The 16,939-nt window shown below is 42.8% G+C and overlaps 1 protein-coding gene across 1 annotated transcript in view; it reads left to right on the forward strand.

The window, feature by feature from the left end:
- Dytn (dystrotelin) overlaps positions 1–16,939 on the forward strand; it is a 45,811-nt gene that overhangs the window by 16,130 nt on the left and 12,742 nt on the right. The window contains exons 6-10 of the mRNA XM_055616271.1: positions 3,756–3,827; positions 4,038–4,201; positions 7,538–7,649; positions 9,310–9,446; positions 13,626–13,770. Coding sequence (XP_055472246.1) covers positions 3,756–3,827; positions 4,038–4,201; positions 7,538–7,649; positions 9,310–9,446; positions 13,626–13,770 — 630 coding nt within the window. The remainder of the gene's footprint in view (positions 1–3,755; positions 3,828–4,037; positions 4,202–7,537; positions 7,650–9,309; positions 9,447–13,625; positions 13,771–16,939) is intronic.

Genomic DNA, 16,939 nt, shown 5'->3' on the forward strand with positions numbered 1-16,939 from the left:
TGTTTATAGCAGCTTTATTTGTAATAGCCAGGAGCTGGAAACAGCCCAGATGCCCCTCAGTTGAGGAATGGATACAGAAATTGTGGTACATATACACAATGGAATATTACTCAACGATTAAAAACAAACAAACAAACAAACAAAAAAAAAACACAAGGAAATCATGAAAATTGCAGGTAAATGGTGGGAACTGGAAAAGATCATCCTGAGTGAGGTATACCAGAAGCAGAAGGACACTTCCTTAATTAATGGTTGAAATGAGAGGGCCCAGCTCACTGTAGATGCTGCCACACCTGGGCAAGTGGTCCTGGATTATACAAGACAGCAGGATGATCCAGCCATGGGAAACAATCCAGGAAGCAGTGGTTTGGTCCTCTTCAGCTCCCTCCTCTGCTTCTGATTAAGTTCCTGACTTGACTTCCCTCAGCAAAGGACTGTGATCAGGCACCTGTAAGCCAAATAAACCTGCCCCCCACAAGATGCTCTTCAACATGGTGCTTATCACAGCAAAAGAGAAGCCAAGGGAGAGCAGGGACCAGTTTTTATGGTGTCCTAGTTTAATGTGGTTCCATCCAGTCATCAGCTTCTAGCTGCTGTTTCACTCTATGCCATACAACCTGACTAAAAAAAGAAAAAGAAAAAGAAAAAAAAAAACAGCCAGGTGCAGGTATTAATACTGTAATGTTCTTCTGGTGGTTACAACAGCTCATGGGTCCTACTGCAGATTTCCTGCTGTCCAAGGCACGTCTCACACAACCACCGTTGACGTTCCTTCCCTACAACCTCAGGTCTCAGAACTCAAACAGGTAGAAATCCAGAGGAGGCATGCACTGCTCGTCCATTTATTCCACCAGACTGACTACAATAGCCAATTTCAAAGTGGAGGCGACAAAAGGAACTGGGAAAAGGAACTGGGCATTTTCCCTCTCCCCTACAATTCCTCGTGTTCACTTCCTCGTGACTACTACCGATGGCTTCAAGTTAGCTCCAGTCTCAAGGGATTTTAAAAATCCACTGGTTTCAAATTCAATCAAGGTTGGTGAGCTGCTGAGGTGCTGACTCCCACAGACTCTCCTTCCCCCTACCGTGCATTAGCAGGCTTCTGGGGAGACTATTGGGAAGAACATTTGCGACTTGCATAGCAAATTATCATCCCCATTGACTTCCATTATGGAATCCAGGACAGATTCTGACAGAAAATCCAGTCCTCGCCATGTGATTCAAATCGTCTCTTAGGAATGCTAATTATCGAGTGCCATTCTGCCCCTGCCAGGGTGCCACCTAGTCACATTTAATTCTTCTCGATTGAACACCTGCAAGAAATTAGTCAAAGAGGCAATTAACACACACACCACACACACACACACACACACACACACAAAGTTTTATAGATATTTCAAGGGGAATTGTCAGGTTCAATCCAGTACAGTAGGAATCCCACTGCAGTAGCAGAAGCACAGAGCCAGTAATCTCACCTCTTCCACCACTCATATTTTACCTATGAACGGAGACCTCAGGAGTAAGGACACCAGAGTAGGGAGAATGTTGAAAAGCTCTTCCTAAGTGGCGCAGCACATTCACCAGTACTCAGAAGGCAAAAGATGGGAAATGAGTTGTTGCGTTGACTAAGTAACGTAGCCGCTTATCTCTGCTGGTGACAGGGTTATTATCAATTTAAAGTGCAAGCAAGCCATCTTATTACTAGTACGAAAATGTTTGTTGACTTTTGTCTGGCTAATTGTCAGCAAAGAGGTTCTAAGTGCCACTTCCCTGATTAGGGGGATGTTTGTTTGAGTTGATGGACTCCGTGGGGGGTCTTTGCAATTACTTCTGAGCTTGCAGACAGTGTGGCTGACAGCCTGTGCTGGGCAAGACATCAGATGTGAAACTGTGACTCCCATCCAAGTGGGAGTAGATGAAGACGGCGGGTACACACATCTGCACAGACAGAAACCAGAACCAAATCCATTACCACCATGGAAATACCAAGAGGTCCGCAGTCCCTTAGTTAATCTCCCTATAGTGACTGTGGTGGACTGGTGTAAAGCAGAGACAACTGAGCCCCTGGAAAATCTACAAAATCTAAAGAAATAAATAGAATCTAACAAACTCTCTGACCCCGTAATGAAGAGGGAGGACTTCCAGACTGAGACCCCAATCATGCAAAGAACTTACTTTCTTTTTTTTTTAATCTCGAGCAAAATGTGGTCTCGCGGTGATTTCTTGATCTATTTAGCTTTACCAAACATTTAATTAACAACAATTATATGTGGTGCACGCCTTTAATCCCAGGAATCAGGGAGGCAGAGGCAGGGGAATCTTTATGAGTCTGAGGCCAGCCTGGTCTATAAATTGAGTCCAAGACAGCCAAGGCTACACGGGGAAACCCTATCTCGGAAAAAAACAAAAAACAAACAAACAAACAAAAAAAAAAAACAGACAGACAAACAGCGAGAAAAATTATGTGTGAAAGATGTTAAGTGTGGTGTAACCACGAAGGCGGTCCCGGCTACTCTGGAGGTGGGGTTGTCGCGTCATTTGAGCCCAGGAAGTTGAAACTAGCCTGCAAGATCCCATTTCATATACAGAAAGGAAAGAAAACGTAAGGAAAGGAAAGCAGGAAGGGAAGGAGGTGTGTCACATCAGTGTATCGCGGTAACACAGGTGTGCACTGAGTATCGGTTCCCACACAAGTCACTTGCACACCCAAAATACCCATGGACACTCTCTCTGAGGGAGATTTTGCAGTATTTGCGTGTATGGCTAATTTTAATTTCACTTAGCTCCATTCGTGCTATAGCAAATGACAGGATTTCCTGTTTTTGAAGGCTGGATACTAGTCATTAATGTCAAAAAAACCCAGCTAGGTTGTTCTTATGTCTTGGCTGTCACAAATAATGCCACAGCAAACACGTAGGTGTCTCTTTTTTGACGTAGTGACTTCATTTCCTGTCTGTCCTTCCTTTCAATAATGTTGATTACCACCCTCACTTCAAAGACTGGATTATGGTTTGGGCAGAAAGTGTTCCCTAAGAGACATCTCGATTAAAAGTTTGGTACCCAACTGGTGGATCCAGTCATTGAGAAGTGAGTGGATCCTAAAGACCCTGATCTAACCAAGGCATAATCCATTGAGGAAGACAGACTCTGAATGGACTATTAGGAACTTTCTCATTGGAGGACTTATGAAAGAAAGAAGTCAACAGAGATATAATTTCCCTGGGCCTCTCGTCCTGCTCTTTGGTCACCATGGCCTTCCGTCTTGATGCTCTGCCTTGCTACAGCCCAAAAGCCATGCACTGAAACAATGCAACCTCAAACATTCCTCTTTGAATGTCAGATATTTTGACATAGGAGCAAGACAAGTAATGGAATTGACATGTATTCAGATAAGATGATGTGAAAATGCTTGACAGGATTTAAAAGGAAAACTGTAAATTTGAATGCAGTGTCACTGAGACCTCCATCAGGGGGAAAATAAAAAAAATTAAAAACTGCCTGGGATCCTAAGAAGTCAGGCAATAGACATCTTCCCTTCACTGCCTCACTGCCTTCCTTCCGTGGTTTTTCTCCAGCTTTTCCTTATTCATTGTTCTGACTCAAGCGTTACACAAAAACCTGACACTCACTTTTTCCTTTTGCCTGAGATGGTTCTTTCATCCTCAAATGTATGATATGGGTTGCTTGCATGACCTCCGTCGCCATGAGCACCATTTCTAGGGCACATCTTCAGCTAACATGAGGTTGCCTTACAGATCCCGACTGTCGTAGGAGAGAGCTGCACTTTGGGTCCCGTGGAAAGTGCTATTCGCAGCTGTTTCCGCGGGGTGAGTACCATGACTATCCTCGGGCACCGCTGAAGGTGTCTGAAGAGCTTGCTTAAATTAGACATCGTGCAGATCCCAGGGCGAGCTGAGTTTGGAGGTAGCCTTGTCTCAGCTTTCAGATCTCTTTAGCAGAGCAGACACGAAGCCAGAGGGGAAGAAAGAGGGCAGATCCCACCTGAAAGTGTGTTTCAGCCTGCTCTCGTTTCCCAGGTGTTGAGCTCTGGAATCAAGGAGGAGAAATTCCTGTCTTGGGCACAGTCCGAGCCTCTGGTCCTCCTGTGGATCCCAACCTGCTACCAACTGTCAGCCTCAGAGACAGTCACTCACCCTGTGCGGTGCAGTGTCTGCGGGACCTTCCCAATCACAGGACTCAGGTACCGTCAACATCCCGCTTCCCAAAGGGTCATTTGACAAATGGGTCCCGACGGTGGGGCTGTGTATCACAGACTCTCTCTGGGATCCTTTCTATACATCTGGAACTTATTTACCTTTAGCTCAATAATTTCCAGCCTGAGGCACCCTGGTTGAAATAAATTTGTCTCCTACAGTTGGTGAAAGACTAAGCTCTTTCCCTGAGCCTGAAGATGCCAAGGATTTTTTGTTTCTCTAAAGCAGTGGTTCTCAACCTTTGGGCCGTGACCCTTTGGGGAGCTGAACAACGTTTTCACAGGAGTTGCATATCAGATATCCCGTATATAGGATATTTACATTGTCATTCATAGCAATGGTAAAATGACATTATGAAGTTATGAAGTAGAAACAAAAATAATTTTATAATTGAGGGTCAGCACAACACGAGGACCTGTATTGAAGGGTCACAGCATTGGGAAGGCTGAGAAGCAAGGTTTATACCTTGGTTGTCTATTGTTCCAAATAAACCTTTTAAAAGCTTTAAAGCCACCTGCAAGAATGGTTTGTTAGGTGCTAAGGAAACACTAGGCTAAGCGCTTCACAGGGTTCATGTCACTTAAAATGTGGTAAGAGTTTTACAAAAAGCAAACACTATCACCCCCAGCTTCCACAAACATTACATTATTTTGTTATCAGGTAGTAGGGGTCTAAATCCAGAGTCCTTGCCTTGCCACCATGAGAACAAGCTTTGAGATTCAAAGGAACCATCAATTCATCAGTTTAGGACAGCTCTCCCGAGAAACGGGCGTGAAAGTAGGTTTATGGATGAGCTTCTGACCCCTCCAAGACTTTAACAATTTCAGCTAAAACCCCATCCTAAGGGCATGGTGGCACAAGCCATTCATCTCAGCCCTTGGGAGGCAGAGGAAAACTCTGAATGCTAGCATGTTCCACATAGCAAGTTTCAAGAAAAACAGGGCTACATAGAGAGATACTGTCTTAAATAAATAAACAAATAAAAAATAAAATAAAATAAATGTTATAGCTGGGCATGGTGGCACATACCTTTAGTCCAAGCACTAGGGAGGCTGAGGCAGGTAGATCACTTTGTCCCCCTTCTCTTCTTGTCCTTCCTGATCCTCACTAGTTTAGACTTTAAACACATTTCTCATGGACATAAAACGGTCTACTGCGCCCACTAAAAATCTGGAAATAAAGTTTTGATTTTGCTAAGAAGCTGGATTGAGTTGACAGGGAATTTGGAGGAGGCAGCAAAATTTGACTCATAGACACCTCTTTGCTTATAACAATTTGAAACAATAAACCAAATCATTGAGAAAACAAGCATGCAGTACCAAAGAAATCTTTATATCATAGTGAAAATAATATTTTCTTAGGATGGATAGTGTAGAAATATGAATATAATTTATCACAATCTATATTACAATAATTTAACCAATAAAACCACAGAAAGGCATTCTTCATATAACTACTTCATGTCTAAGACAGATACAGAACTAATTTTGAAATTCCATAAAGCCCAACTTTTATATTGAAATAAACTGTTTTTCTTAAAATCATTATTTTATAACGCTGAGTATCACAGACTTAAGTGATTTTCTCAGGCCAAATAGCACCAGGTAACATGAAACATATCAGGATTCTATATAATATGCCTTTGTCTGTTAAAAAAAATGATGTTAAGCTTCTTGTAAAGATTATTGGGTGAACTATCTTTCCTCCCAGACATCCAAGGCAAAGTGATGGCTCCAGGGATGACGGAGGCTTCTTTTAGTGAAGTCTTTTAACACTTGTTTGAATATATTACAGCTTTAGCTCAAAACTTGTGGTTTTGGCTCTCAAAGCTCAAGCCACTGCTTTAGTTCCAAGGAGACTGATGAAGAAGCAGCCACAGTGCTCAGAAGGTGCAGGAAGAGTGAAAGGCTTGTCCCCCGTTCCCCCAATAGGAAGAAAAGGGGACTGGGAAATGGCTCAGTCTGTGAAGTGCTTGGACTGCAAGCCTGAGGACACAGTGCTGTTCCTCAGAATCATGGATAAAACAGAACTGTAAACAGAGACAGGAGGATCCCTGGGGATTGGTGGACAATTCATCTAGATAACTGGGTCAGCTCCAGAGTCAGCAAAAGCCCTTATCTCAGAAAAGAACATGGATGAGCTAATGAGGAAGACATCCAGCGTCAGCCTCTAACCTCCACAACTGCACATGTGTTCAGAGAGACAGACAGACAGAGAGAAATAGAGAGACAGAGAGAGGACGAGAGGAAAGAAGGGAGAAAAAGGCATGAAGACCAGACACTGTCCCTACTACAAGAATTAAGTTCTAGACAGCTGGCTTATCATTTATGTTCTATGAAAAATAAAAAAATATATATATAACATTGAAATAAGATGGGAGAAAAAGCTTTGGTAAAATTATCAGCAAACCAGTTGTATTATCCATCCAGGGTTTTTTCTTGTGAATCTAAAGATGATTTCAGAACACAGAGGAATGCGTTTATAGGTAGCATCCAGACAATTCCACTGAGGCTGGATGGTTCATCCAACAATACTCACTAAAGACTCTTGTCTTTCTTTCACCTTGTCCACCGTATTGAAGAGGTGAATGCCTTCCCACTTAGGTGTGTTGACTAATTTTCGACGCTATGCAAATCTTTCGAAAGGCCAAGAAGGCGGTTTTGATTTGTCCAAATGTCCTCCTGCAGAAACCGAGCCATTCCTTTAGCCTTATTCAGCTCTCACTCACTAATGGCCTACCATGTACCAAGCATCCTCCCCAACGGCCAGCTTACCTCCCCAGTTTAACGGCAGCTAGGAATGACAGTGGTTTTATTAACCAGAGGGTGCAAACTTTTGCTAGCCCTTCGGCACCATGATACATGTTAGGAGAGATTCTCTTCTTAATAACATGACTCAGCGTTTTCTCTTCCAACCACAAGGAAATTTCAGACCGAGAACGTCTGTCTACACACAGACTTCTAGGAAAAAAGCGTGGGCTTGTTTTGAAATCCTTTATCTATGATTTCTTTTTTTTCCCCAGTGTTCAGGTTCAAGGTTATCATACTTTGTAATTTTCCAAGAGAATCCATAGTTTAAGCTTATAGAAAATACCAAACTTCTTTTTTTTTTTAAATTAAAATTGGAAAGTACATTCAAAATATTTGAGTGCATCATGAAGCCACACAAAATATGGCTATGGACTTGAGAATTTCTCTTAATTGTTGCAGTCTTTAAGGTCACACACCCACGCATGTTCAGGAATGCTCATTCCCTGCTTGAATGCCATCTGTTTCCTCTCCTACCGGTAGTGACATAAGCTGGACTTCCATTTCATTTGGCAGATACCGCTGTCTGAAATGCCTCAACTTTGACATCTGCCAGCTGTGTTTCTTATCTGGTCGCCACAGAAAATCCCACGAGAGGACACACACTGTGTTGGAGGACTGTGTCCAGGTAACATCCTAGGCCATGTGGTAAAACCTTCACTACCCCATCCTTACAAGACATTCCATCAAAAGCCCCTTTCCTTTGCCAGTTAACAGTTAAGACACTGGAAAAGGCAGGCTCAACCTTCAACATTTCTCAGTCATAACTGGGCTCTCATTTTAGGAAAATGTCATAATGACTTTCACTGTTTTGTTGTTGTTGTTTTTAATGATTGACACATGCCATGAGAGTAAAAATAAATGTGCTTTGTTTACACTGCAGATTTTTATAAATGCTTTGGGGAATAAGAAAAGGCATAACGGGCTACTGTTTGATCACCTATCTCATAGTATCTATTAGGAAACATCTGTCAAAGTTAGAAGGGACAGGGATTGCAAACTGGCATGGATGAAAAAGAAAAGGGGGTTGGGTTGGTGGAGATGGCAAAACAAAAGTTCCGGTTGTGGCATGCCTTTGGAAAGGTCTTAATATGATTTTACCTGCACCCGAAACTTCAAGTATTTTCCCTGCTTTGGGATAAAAAGAAGCAAGTAATCTAGGTTTTTCGCTGAGAAAGTAAAACTTGATAACTTTTGATGCTTTTAAAGGAAATCATTAGTAACAAACAGGTTCACTTAATTGCAAGAAGAAAGAAAAAACAGAATGCAAAAGCAGTCTGCTATTCTTAGGCGTGGGTGGGAGTTGGGGTGACTTGGGGGGAGTGGGGAAACATTGTCTTTTTCACCACTGATTTCGGGTGAATTTGTGCAATGGAGTCCCTCTCACCACTGTGGTGAAGGCTGGGGTTGAATTGCCTTCACCAAAGGTAGTTTTCTGGTTCTCTCTTCAACTCCAAGGTCCATCCAGGAAAAGCAGGCACCTGAATTTTACCAGACGCTTTCCCTGTGAACATAGCCTTTCTAAACAGCTCCAGCTAGTTGTGGTTCACTGCCTCTGATTAGCTTTCTGGGCCTGGAAGCCTGTGACTGGATGGTGTTATAGTGACACCGTGTGGTCATCTTGTTAACACACTTTCATTTTCAAGAGCCAGAGACCTTCCGATTGGTTATCTTTGAGGTGGGCAGGATGGTTTTGGGTAGTCCACCTACCAACTGAAATTGTATCCAGTCGTGAGCCGGGAGGATGTTCCTGGGGATAAATCCACAAGTCACCACCTTATTCTTGAAGGAACCCACATCCTCAAATGTTAGTGACCAGAATGTTAGAAACTCAGTCCGATGTGGTCTCTTCTTACAGCTTTAGAACCCCCACTGTCTTTAAGAAGCAGTTATTTATTGAAGCGGTTGGGGCATTCGTCCTGGAGACTCGTGCTATGGGCAGGTATACATACACGTAAAGGGTGTGAAAAAAAATTCTAGGCGCAAGCGAGGCACATATTATCTTTCCAAAGTGTCAACACCAGAAGCAACACTCTCATCATGCCCCAGCCCCCCACCAGCCACAAGGAAAGGAGGCCAGGCTTAAACCGAGCTGATGCCCTTCAAATCGCTTATCGACTTGATTTGATGACGTTTATTCATTTGTGTGCAGGTGCACATGTGAGCAAACACCCAACCTGTGGAAGTCAGGGGACCATTTGTGGGCACCGGTTCTCTCTTTCCGCCAATCAGACTTGGGTGGCCAGGCTACCCACTGAGCCATCTTGTCTGCCTTTTGGTTTCCACAGATGTCAGCAACAGAGAATACAAAACTCCTCCTCAGGAGCCTCTGGAAAAGCCTGCCCCAGAGACTGGACAGGCTAGGAGCCATGGGAAGGCTGGACCAGCTGGCTCCCAGGGATGCAGCTAGCCATTCGCAGACCAGGTGTGTGCTGGTTCTGCAGCTACCATAGATTATAGCTGCAGGTTTTCTCTCTTTTAAGTTTACTTTTATTATCCTATGTTAATTATACATAATTTTGGATTTATTATAGCATTTTCGTACATGTATATATATTTTTAATCATTTCACTCCTATTACCTTATCTTATCCCCTTCTGCTCTTACTAGCCGCTTCCTCTTCCAGATCCCCTTTCTACTTTCATAGCTTCCTCCTTTCACGTCTTCCTTTCTTTTTTCTCTTTCTTTCTCGCGCCCCTACCCCCAGCAACCGTTAACTTGGAGGCATGGGTCTCAAGAGCCCCCTTCCTCCCCTGATGAAATACGGGTGGGACAAATCTTGAGCAGGTCTCCTGCGCAGGCAAGAGTGAGACTTCAAGAGTTCAGGCCGTCCACCCTGGAAGACAGCGTTCCTCATGCTCTATCCCTTTCTCTTGCCTTTAACATCCTCTCTGCTTCCTCTCCTGTGCTCTTCCCTGAGCCTTGGGGAAGGGGGTACAGAGGCCGCATTTAGGGCTGAGAACTCAATAGCTGTCAATTCGCAGGGCTTGGGACGTTTATGGGGCCCAGCAGCAAGTTTAAAGCTAAAGTCCCTATGGAGGGTGAGGATGGGAAGAGAGTATAGATTAAACGACTTTTCACGGCCTTCAGTTTTACGGAGAACTAAGAGGCAACAGCGCCACGTAGTGGCCACTCTAGTAGTTGCACTTGCGACTAAAGGCAACAGGGGCGTAGAGGATTCTGTTTGAGCAGCTGTTCAGTGACCGCTGTCCACACTTGAGTGCAGGTGAAACCAGGCTCGTGCTACAGATGAAAATTCTCATTCTTCCACTCACCTGAACTAAATGGTAGAGGTGCCCCCTGTCATTATCGTCCCAATAATGATTTCATTTTCTTCTGTTTTGTTCTGTTGTCTTGATTGGCTTTTTCAGATCCTATCTTGACATGTACCCCAGGCTGGCCTTGAACTCACTGTGTAGTGCAGACTAGCCTCTTGACTAGCCACCCACTCTCTTCTACCTGTCAAGTGCTGAAATTGCGGGTGTATGCCACCACTTCTCACGTGAGCTACAAAAAAAGTATTTATTTACTTGTGTATGTGTGGATGTTTTGTCTGCATATATGTCGGTGTGGCACATTCATGCCTGCTGCCCATGCTGTCTGGAGGAGAAAGTAGGATCTCCTGGAGCTGGGGTTGGCAGATGATTCCTAGCCGCCACTGGTGCTGAGAATCGAACCCCGGTCCTCCAGAAGAACCCAGTGCTCTCAGCCATTTGGCCATTTCTCCAGTCCCCCCTCTGCTTGTTTGAGACGGAGTCTCTCACTGACATGAAACTTGCCATCCAGATGCTGGCCATCCAGAGAGCCGAAGCTCTGTCTCTTTCCCAGTGCTGGAACGACAGCACGCACCACCTCGGGCTATTTAAATGAGGGTTTTGAAACTCAGACCGGGATCCTCGAGTTAGCAAGGCAAGCACTTTCCCCGCTGAGCTTCTTTCCGGCTCCACACATCATCCGGTTAACAGCCTACTCTCATCCTCCTCATTGTTCATCAGCAATTGTGAGCATGTTTACAAGGAAGGGAGAGGGAAAAAAAGGGTGGTGAGGTTTCATCCGCCCTGGAACAGACAGAGAAGCCCTGTTTTCACCCAGCAGCATGCGTGGACTTTACTGTGCTGTGACTCCCTTTCTTCTCATCACAGGAATAGCTGGTCCTTCATACTCTCAGGGTAATATTTGTGGGGATGAGATGAGCAGAGGAGATTGCAAGGGCTAAATGAGCAATAAAGCTCATTTAGATTCCTTGTATTCTATCTGATCTACTCTGGGTATAATAAATATGGTAAATCCCCTAGATAGCATTATGTAATTTCCAAGTTGGCCTGAGCATTCATGAGTTTAGAAACTCTGACTGGTGACCAATCTGGGAAATACATTTTATAATTTCACAAATGTGATCATCGGCAAAGAGTCCTCCTTGCTCTCTATTAAGTCCGCAAATTAGGAATGCTCATCTTCTAAGGTAATGGTTATTGCCGAGTGACGGTACTGGATTTATTTAATAATTCAGCAAGCAATCTGCATGGTAAGAAGCCTCCCTCCTTTTGCTACAAATTTGCTTTACACATGACTGTTCACATCAACAAGAATAACTTTTATTTATAAGAACATAATTGAAAGTGGGATGTCAGACATTACCATTATTAAATATTTGGGGAAGATGTCGCAAGTATAATAAAAAAAAAACACAAAATTAAAATGTTGAAGAAGAGGTGATGAAATTACTTGCATCTGCAGCTGGTATAGCTTCATAAGAAACCCAGAGGAACTTAACAGAAGACACTAAAACTAAGGCTTTGTGTGATGGAGAAACATAAAATAAATCTGCATAAAACTGGCAGCTCTTCACTCTACCAGCAATAACCAGCTAGAAATTTTATAAAATTCTCATTTACAGTGTATCTAGTTTTACTGAGAAACCATGGGCAAATTTAACAACAACAACAACAAATAAGACTCACGTAATAAAAATTATGCCATGCCATGAAGTACAGGAAACAGGACCTAAACAAAACACACAAACAAACACACAAACCAAACAAAAAAGCATTCTGGATAGCCAAATGGGATGACACTCACATAGGAATGTCTCTTCGGCAAAACTATTACACCATTTCTAATCATACACAGATTCGGTGCTTAAACATTCACCTACTTGCAAAATCTTACGTGTAAATCAAACTCCATATTCAAGGTGCAGCTGCAGCACTCACAGATATTTACAGAACGGCGAACTGCAAAGGTTGCGCACACGTGCATTTCCAAACTCGGGCTGGACCGGAGGTGGGGGGGGGGTCTGCCTGCTTATCTCTGCTTTCACTCTGTAAACAAATGTCTTTCACCCCGTGTATTGTGTATTCTGGACCAGGTTTTTCACACTTGCTGTGCCTTTTCTAAGTGGTGTCACAGCTGCAAACAGCGCTCTAGTATAGTGCTGAAGGACTTTCAGGGCTCCTGGAAAGCTCTGTGAACAAAGGCTTCAAGATGGTGAGGGAATGACTGGTACCTGCACCTGACCTCAGACTTTTAACCTCTAGACATGGAAGAAAATGAGTGTCCATTACTTAATGCGTGCGGTGCAGGGTATTCTGTTATAGCCGTCAGAGCTGGACAACAGAATAATCCCAAAGTGTTAAAAGTATCTGAAGAAACAAGGATAGAGTGCATCACTCAAAAAACTGTGTTGCAGCCAGGCACCATGGCGCACACCTGTAATGAGAGTGGATCTCTGTGAGTTCGAGGCCAGCCTGGTCTACAAAGAGAGTCCAGGGCAGCCAAGGCTGCGCAGAGAAACCCTGTCTCAAAAACCAAGGGGCGGGGGGGGGGGGGGACACGTTTCTCTCTCTACCTTAATACACCCACTCCCTTGACAGATATGGCTAGCGACAGAATAATCAGTTGTTTCCATAGTTTCTCATTGTGTCTTATAGTCATTGTCACAGTCTATCAAAAGCAACGGGATGAATCTGTTTATTAAATGCCAGCTCTCTCTGAGCTCTTTTGACGTTTTCTTCTTTTGCTCAACTATAATAACTCAAGATGGTAAAATGCTTCAGAAATGACTTGGAATAAAACTAATTGGAAGTCTGTAAAAATCCTATGTCCCTGACCTTAGAGCCATCTGTGCTCTTTCAGATAGGACGTAACAAAAACGCACCCAGGCTTAGAATCCTGGGTCTCTGACCTGGACAGGATGACCTGGGAGTCTTTATCACGGAATTTCTACATATTTTTAGATCTCTATTGGCATGGAGACACGAGCATTGACTTCGCACTCACCTCTTTAGCTGTCTAGCTCTCTACCAACCGGACCCTTGGGAGGTGCAGCCGGAGAGATGGCTCAGTAGTTAGGAGTGCCTGCTGCTTTTCCAGAAGACAAAGTCTGGTTCCCGGTACCCTTGCAGGATGGCTCTCAACTGCCTGTGATTTGAGCCTCAGGACACCTAACGCCCTCTTCTGGGCTCTATGGGCACACATAAATGGCACATGCACACATACATACAAACACAAACACACAAAATAAAACTTTTAAAGCTTTTCTTAGTGTCATACTTAACCGTTAAAAATTGCCTCAGCATCTTTTAAAACTCTCACTTTCTAACAGGCTTTGCATTCAGTATAAAGGCCCGAAAGCCCCCGTGTATGTGAGGCCGACAGGGACGGTCAAAGCAGCAGCCACAGAACACAGCAGATTCCTATGTCCAAGGCTATCACCTGCTCTGCAAGCAAATGACAACCGGCATCACCAGGTGGGTCCAAAAGGGGGAGGAGCCATCACTGAAGCGCAGCATCTACTGTACGCACGCGCAAGGCCTTGGCACACTATCCCGAGATGAGGGAAGATTTTCACCACGTTATTTTCACGTGATTAGTGAAAATTGTGGAGCCATATTTTCCATCACAAAAGGGCTACATGGCTTTGTCTTTGAAGCACGGTCTCTCTTTGCAGCCCAGACTGGACTAGAACTCGGATCAGTCCTCCAGCTTCTGCGCCCAGATTGTTGGAATTACAGGTGTGAGCTACTGTGTCCACCTAGGGCTGCACAATCATTGCACAGATTTTTCGGGAAAATAAGTTAAAAACTGACAATAATCTGTGTGTATGCATCATTAACATTTCAATAAGCTTCGCTGCTTTTGAGCATTTTAGTTTAGGCCGCACTTTGAGATGCACTGATTATACTGTCAAATTGTCAACGAAAATTATATTGTAAACGTGTTCCATTGTCAGAATTCTTCAAAAACATCTGCATAGTTATTTAAATAGACAGAATGGTATTCATTTAACTTTTTTTTTGACATTTAGGTTGTTTCCAATTTTTACTGTAATTTAAAATTTACTATTAAAATTTCTTTTCATTATTCGTTGCGTGCAGCTACCCCACTGTTTTCCTAAAGTAGGATCACCAAAAGGGCTCACAGAAATATGTTTAAATTTCGCCATGCTTATTACAAAATTGCCTCTCAGAAAGGCGTACCAGATTATACACCCAGCGACTGCAACCCCTAGCGGACTGAACCTGTCTAAAGCTAAAATTAACTCTTGCCACATCTTAATTCTGCCAGTTTCCAAGAAAGTAAAGTATAATTTCACTTGTCTTTCCTTTTCTCAAATTGAGTGAAACAAAATTCCTCCTCCCCCAAAGATGCTACCGAGGGCTTTATATCCCTTCCCTCCCTCCTCTGCCCCTCCCATTCTGCTGTGTCACTTTGCTATGCCAATATATTTAAACTTGGCATCTTTGAGCTTGGTGAAAGGAAGCCTTGATCCCAATAGTCTTTTGAATGGAATGACTTGCTTTATCAGTGTTTCCAGTTTCCATAAATATACTATCCTTTTTTTTTTCTTTGTAGTTTCTTATAGTTTTAGGCTTAGAAAAAGCTCTCTGGTGTGAATACAAATGATTTCTTAACTGTATTTTATTTTTCACATGCTTTACCTTGAAATTGAAATTTTAAGTCTGTATTATTTCATTTTTATGTACAGTAAGTGACAATAATTTCCTAGTCTTTTGTTGTTGTTGTTTAAATAAGCCCCTTCCTTGTTACTCTCTCTATCATGGCTCTGTTAATAGACACTAGAAGTCTTACGATTTTAGGATGTGTTTTACTATTTCCCACTCAGCTCAACTGCTTCTTGTTTAGTGTTTATGTGGGAACATCATTTGATATTCTGGCTTTACGATACTTGTCTGTGTGATATATAGCAAGATTCCCCCTTTTACTTTTCAACCACTTTATTGAAGTATGATTGGAATATTAAAAGTGGTGCATATCTAATTGATACAACTGTTGAGTGTGTGGACAGGCTATGTCCACGAAACCATCACTATCCTGGCCATGGAATGTCCATCATCTCCTAAAGTTTCCTCTCTGCCCTATTTTTGTTATTGTTATTACTAGTATGGGAGGTAAGAATGTTTAACAGTAAAGCTACACTCTGACTGGTAGATGTCTAGGACTTATTTATTTCACATAAATACAACTCTGTCCCATATACTACCACCTGCTCATTCTTCCATTGTTATTATTTTTATGCCATAATAAAATAATTGTCCTTTTAGAAGAATATTAAAATGATTATTGTTGATGCAGGCTTCAGGGAGGCCATCAGAGGGTGATCATTTATAACACTTTTTAATAATCAAGGGGAAAACCTAGTTTCCATGTGATGGCTAGCCTTAAGTAGAACTGTGCCTAGAGAGTATCGTGGCCTCCAGTGCCAAAGAGCTGTAGCCAGCTAGTCTGCGGAGCCATCCAGGGAGCAGAGACACCTACACATCACTGTGACACCCAGGTAGCTCTTCTGTGGACACAGGGAAAGCTGGTTGCATATATGTGAGGACTAGGAAACAGCTGCCCTGTTTCCTGTTTCCGTTGGGCTTCTAGAAAACCTGCTCCTGCTTCTGTTTGGGCTCATTTCACACTTTAACAGTGATTTTTTTTTTTCCTGATAGGAATTAAAAGAGGCCTGCTTATGGCTTCCTCCCTCCTCACCTCATTATCAGTTGTAGTTTCTCTATCCAATCTTATGCATGTAGCACATCCCTGATTCTTTTTAGAATGTTTTTAGTAGTACAAACAAGACGTGAATCTGAAGTTTAAAATTCTGTACTTAAAATTTAGTTCTTTTTGGCCATAGGAACTAGTCTGTCCCTAGTTCCCCAGGGATAACCTGTTTGGGGTAGATCTTTGCAGACCTTTTCCTCTGTATTTGCGTGTGAGGAGGAGGAGTCGTGTATATATGTATATATAAGTGTAACTGTATTAAACCGACAACCCAAGAGCCTCGCACCCCTGCACAAGAAAACAGTTTTATTTACTGAACCTAATTTTAAACACCTAACAACAATATTAGGAGCAAGTAAAATGGCTCAGTGGTTAAGACACGTGCCATGTAAGCTAGACAACTCGTATTTCATCCAAGGGGCCCATGTCAAGAAGAGAGAGAGAGAGAGAAAAAGAACCAACTTAACAAAGTTATATTCTCTGATACCCACACAGCCACCATGGCACACACATGCCACCCACCCACCCCCGGAATAACAAAAATTAATTAATAACAAAAGTTTTTAAAATTTAAAAAACAGTTCTATGTTCTTCAGTGGAGAATGACTCAATAAACTATGGTGTCTAGCCTATTGAATGTCATTGTACATCCATATACGCAAGCCTAAAATGTTTCTCAATTACAGAAAAATGTCTCATATGATAATATGGATGTAAAAATGCTCACAGTTTTTTATATTAATAATATAAAGGTCATTACTGTAAAGGCTATGCTTGAATATTTAATGAAAATAACAGGCCCTGTCACTCAGGCAACAAAGAGTCCATACCAACAAGAAAGGTGACAGCAAGCATGTGTCTAGCTCACGCCCCTCTTTTTGTGGTTCCTTTTCTTCTGCTCCCCCATCC

The sequence above is a fragment of the Psammomys obesus genome, unplaced genomic scaffold (genome assembly GCF_907164565.1).
Source record: "Psammomys obesus unplaced genomic scaffold, mPsaObe1.curated_primary_1811, whole genome shotgun sequence".
Classification (NCBI taxonomy): domain Eukaryota; kingdom Metazoa; phylum Chordata; class Mammalia; order Rodentia; family Muridae; genus Psammomys; species Psammomys obesus.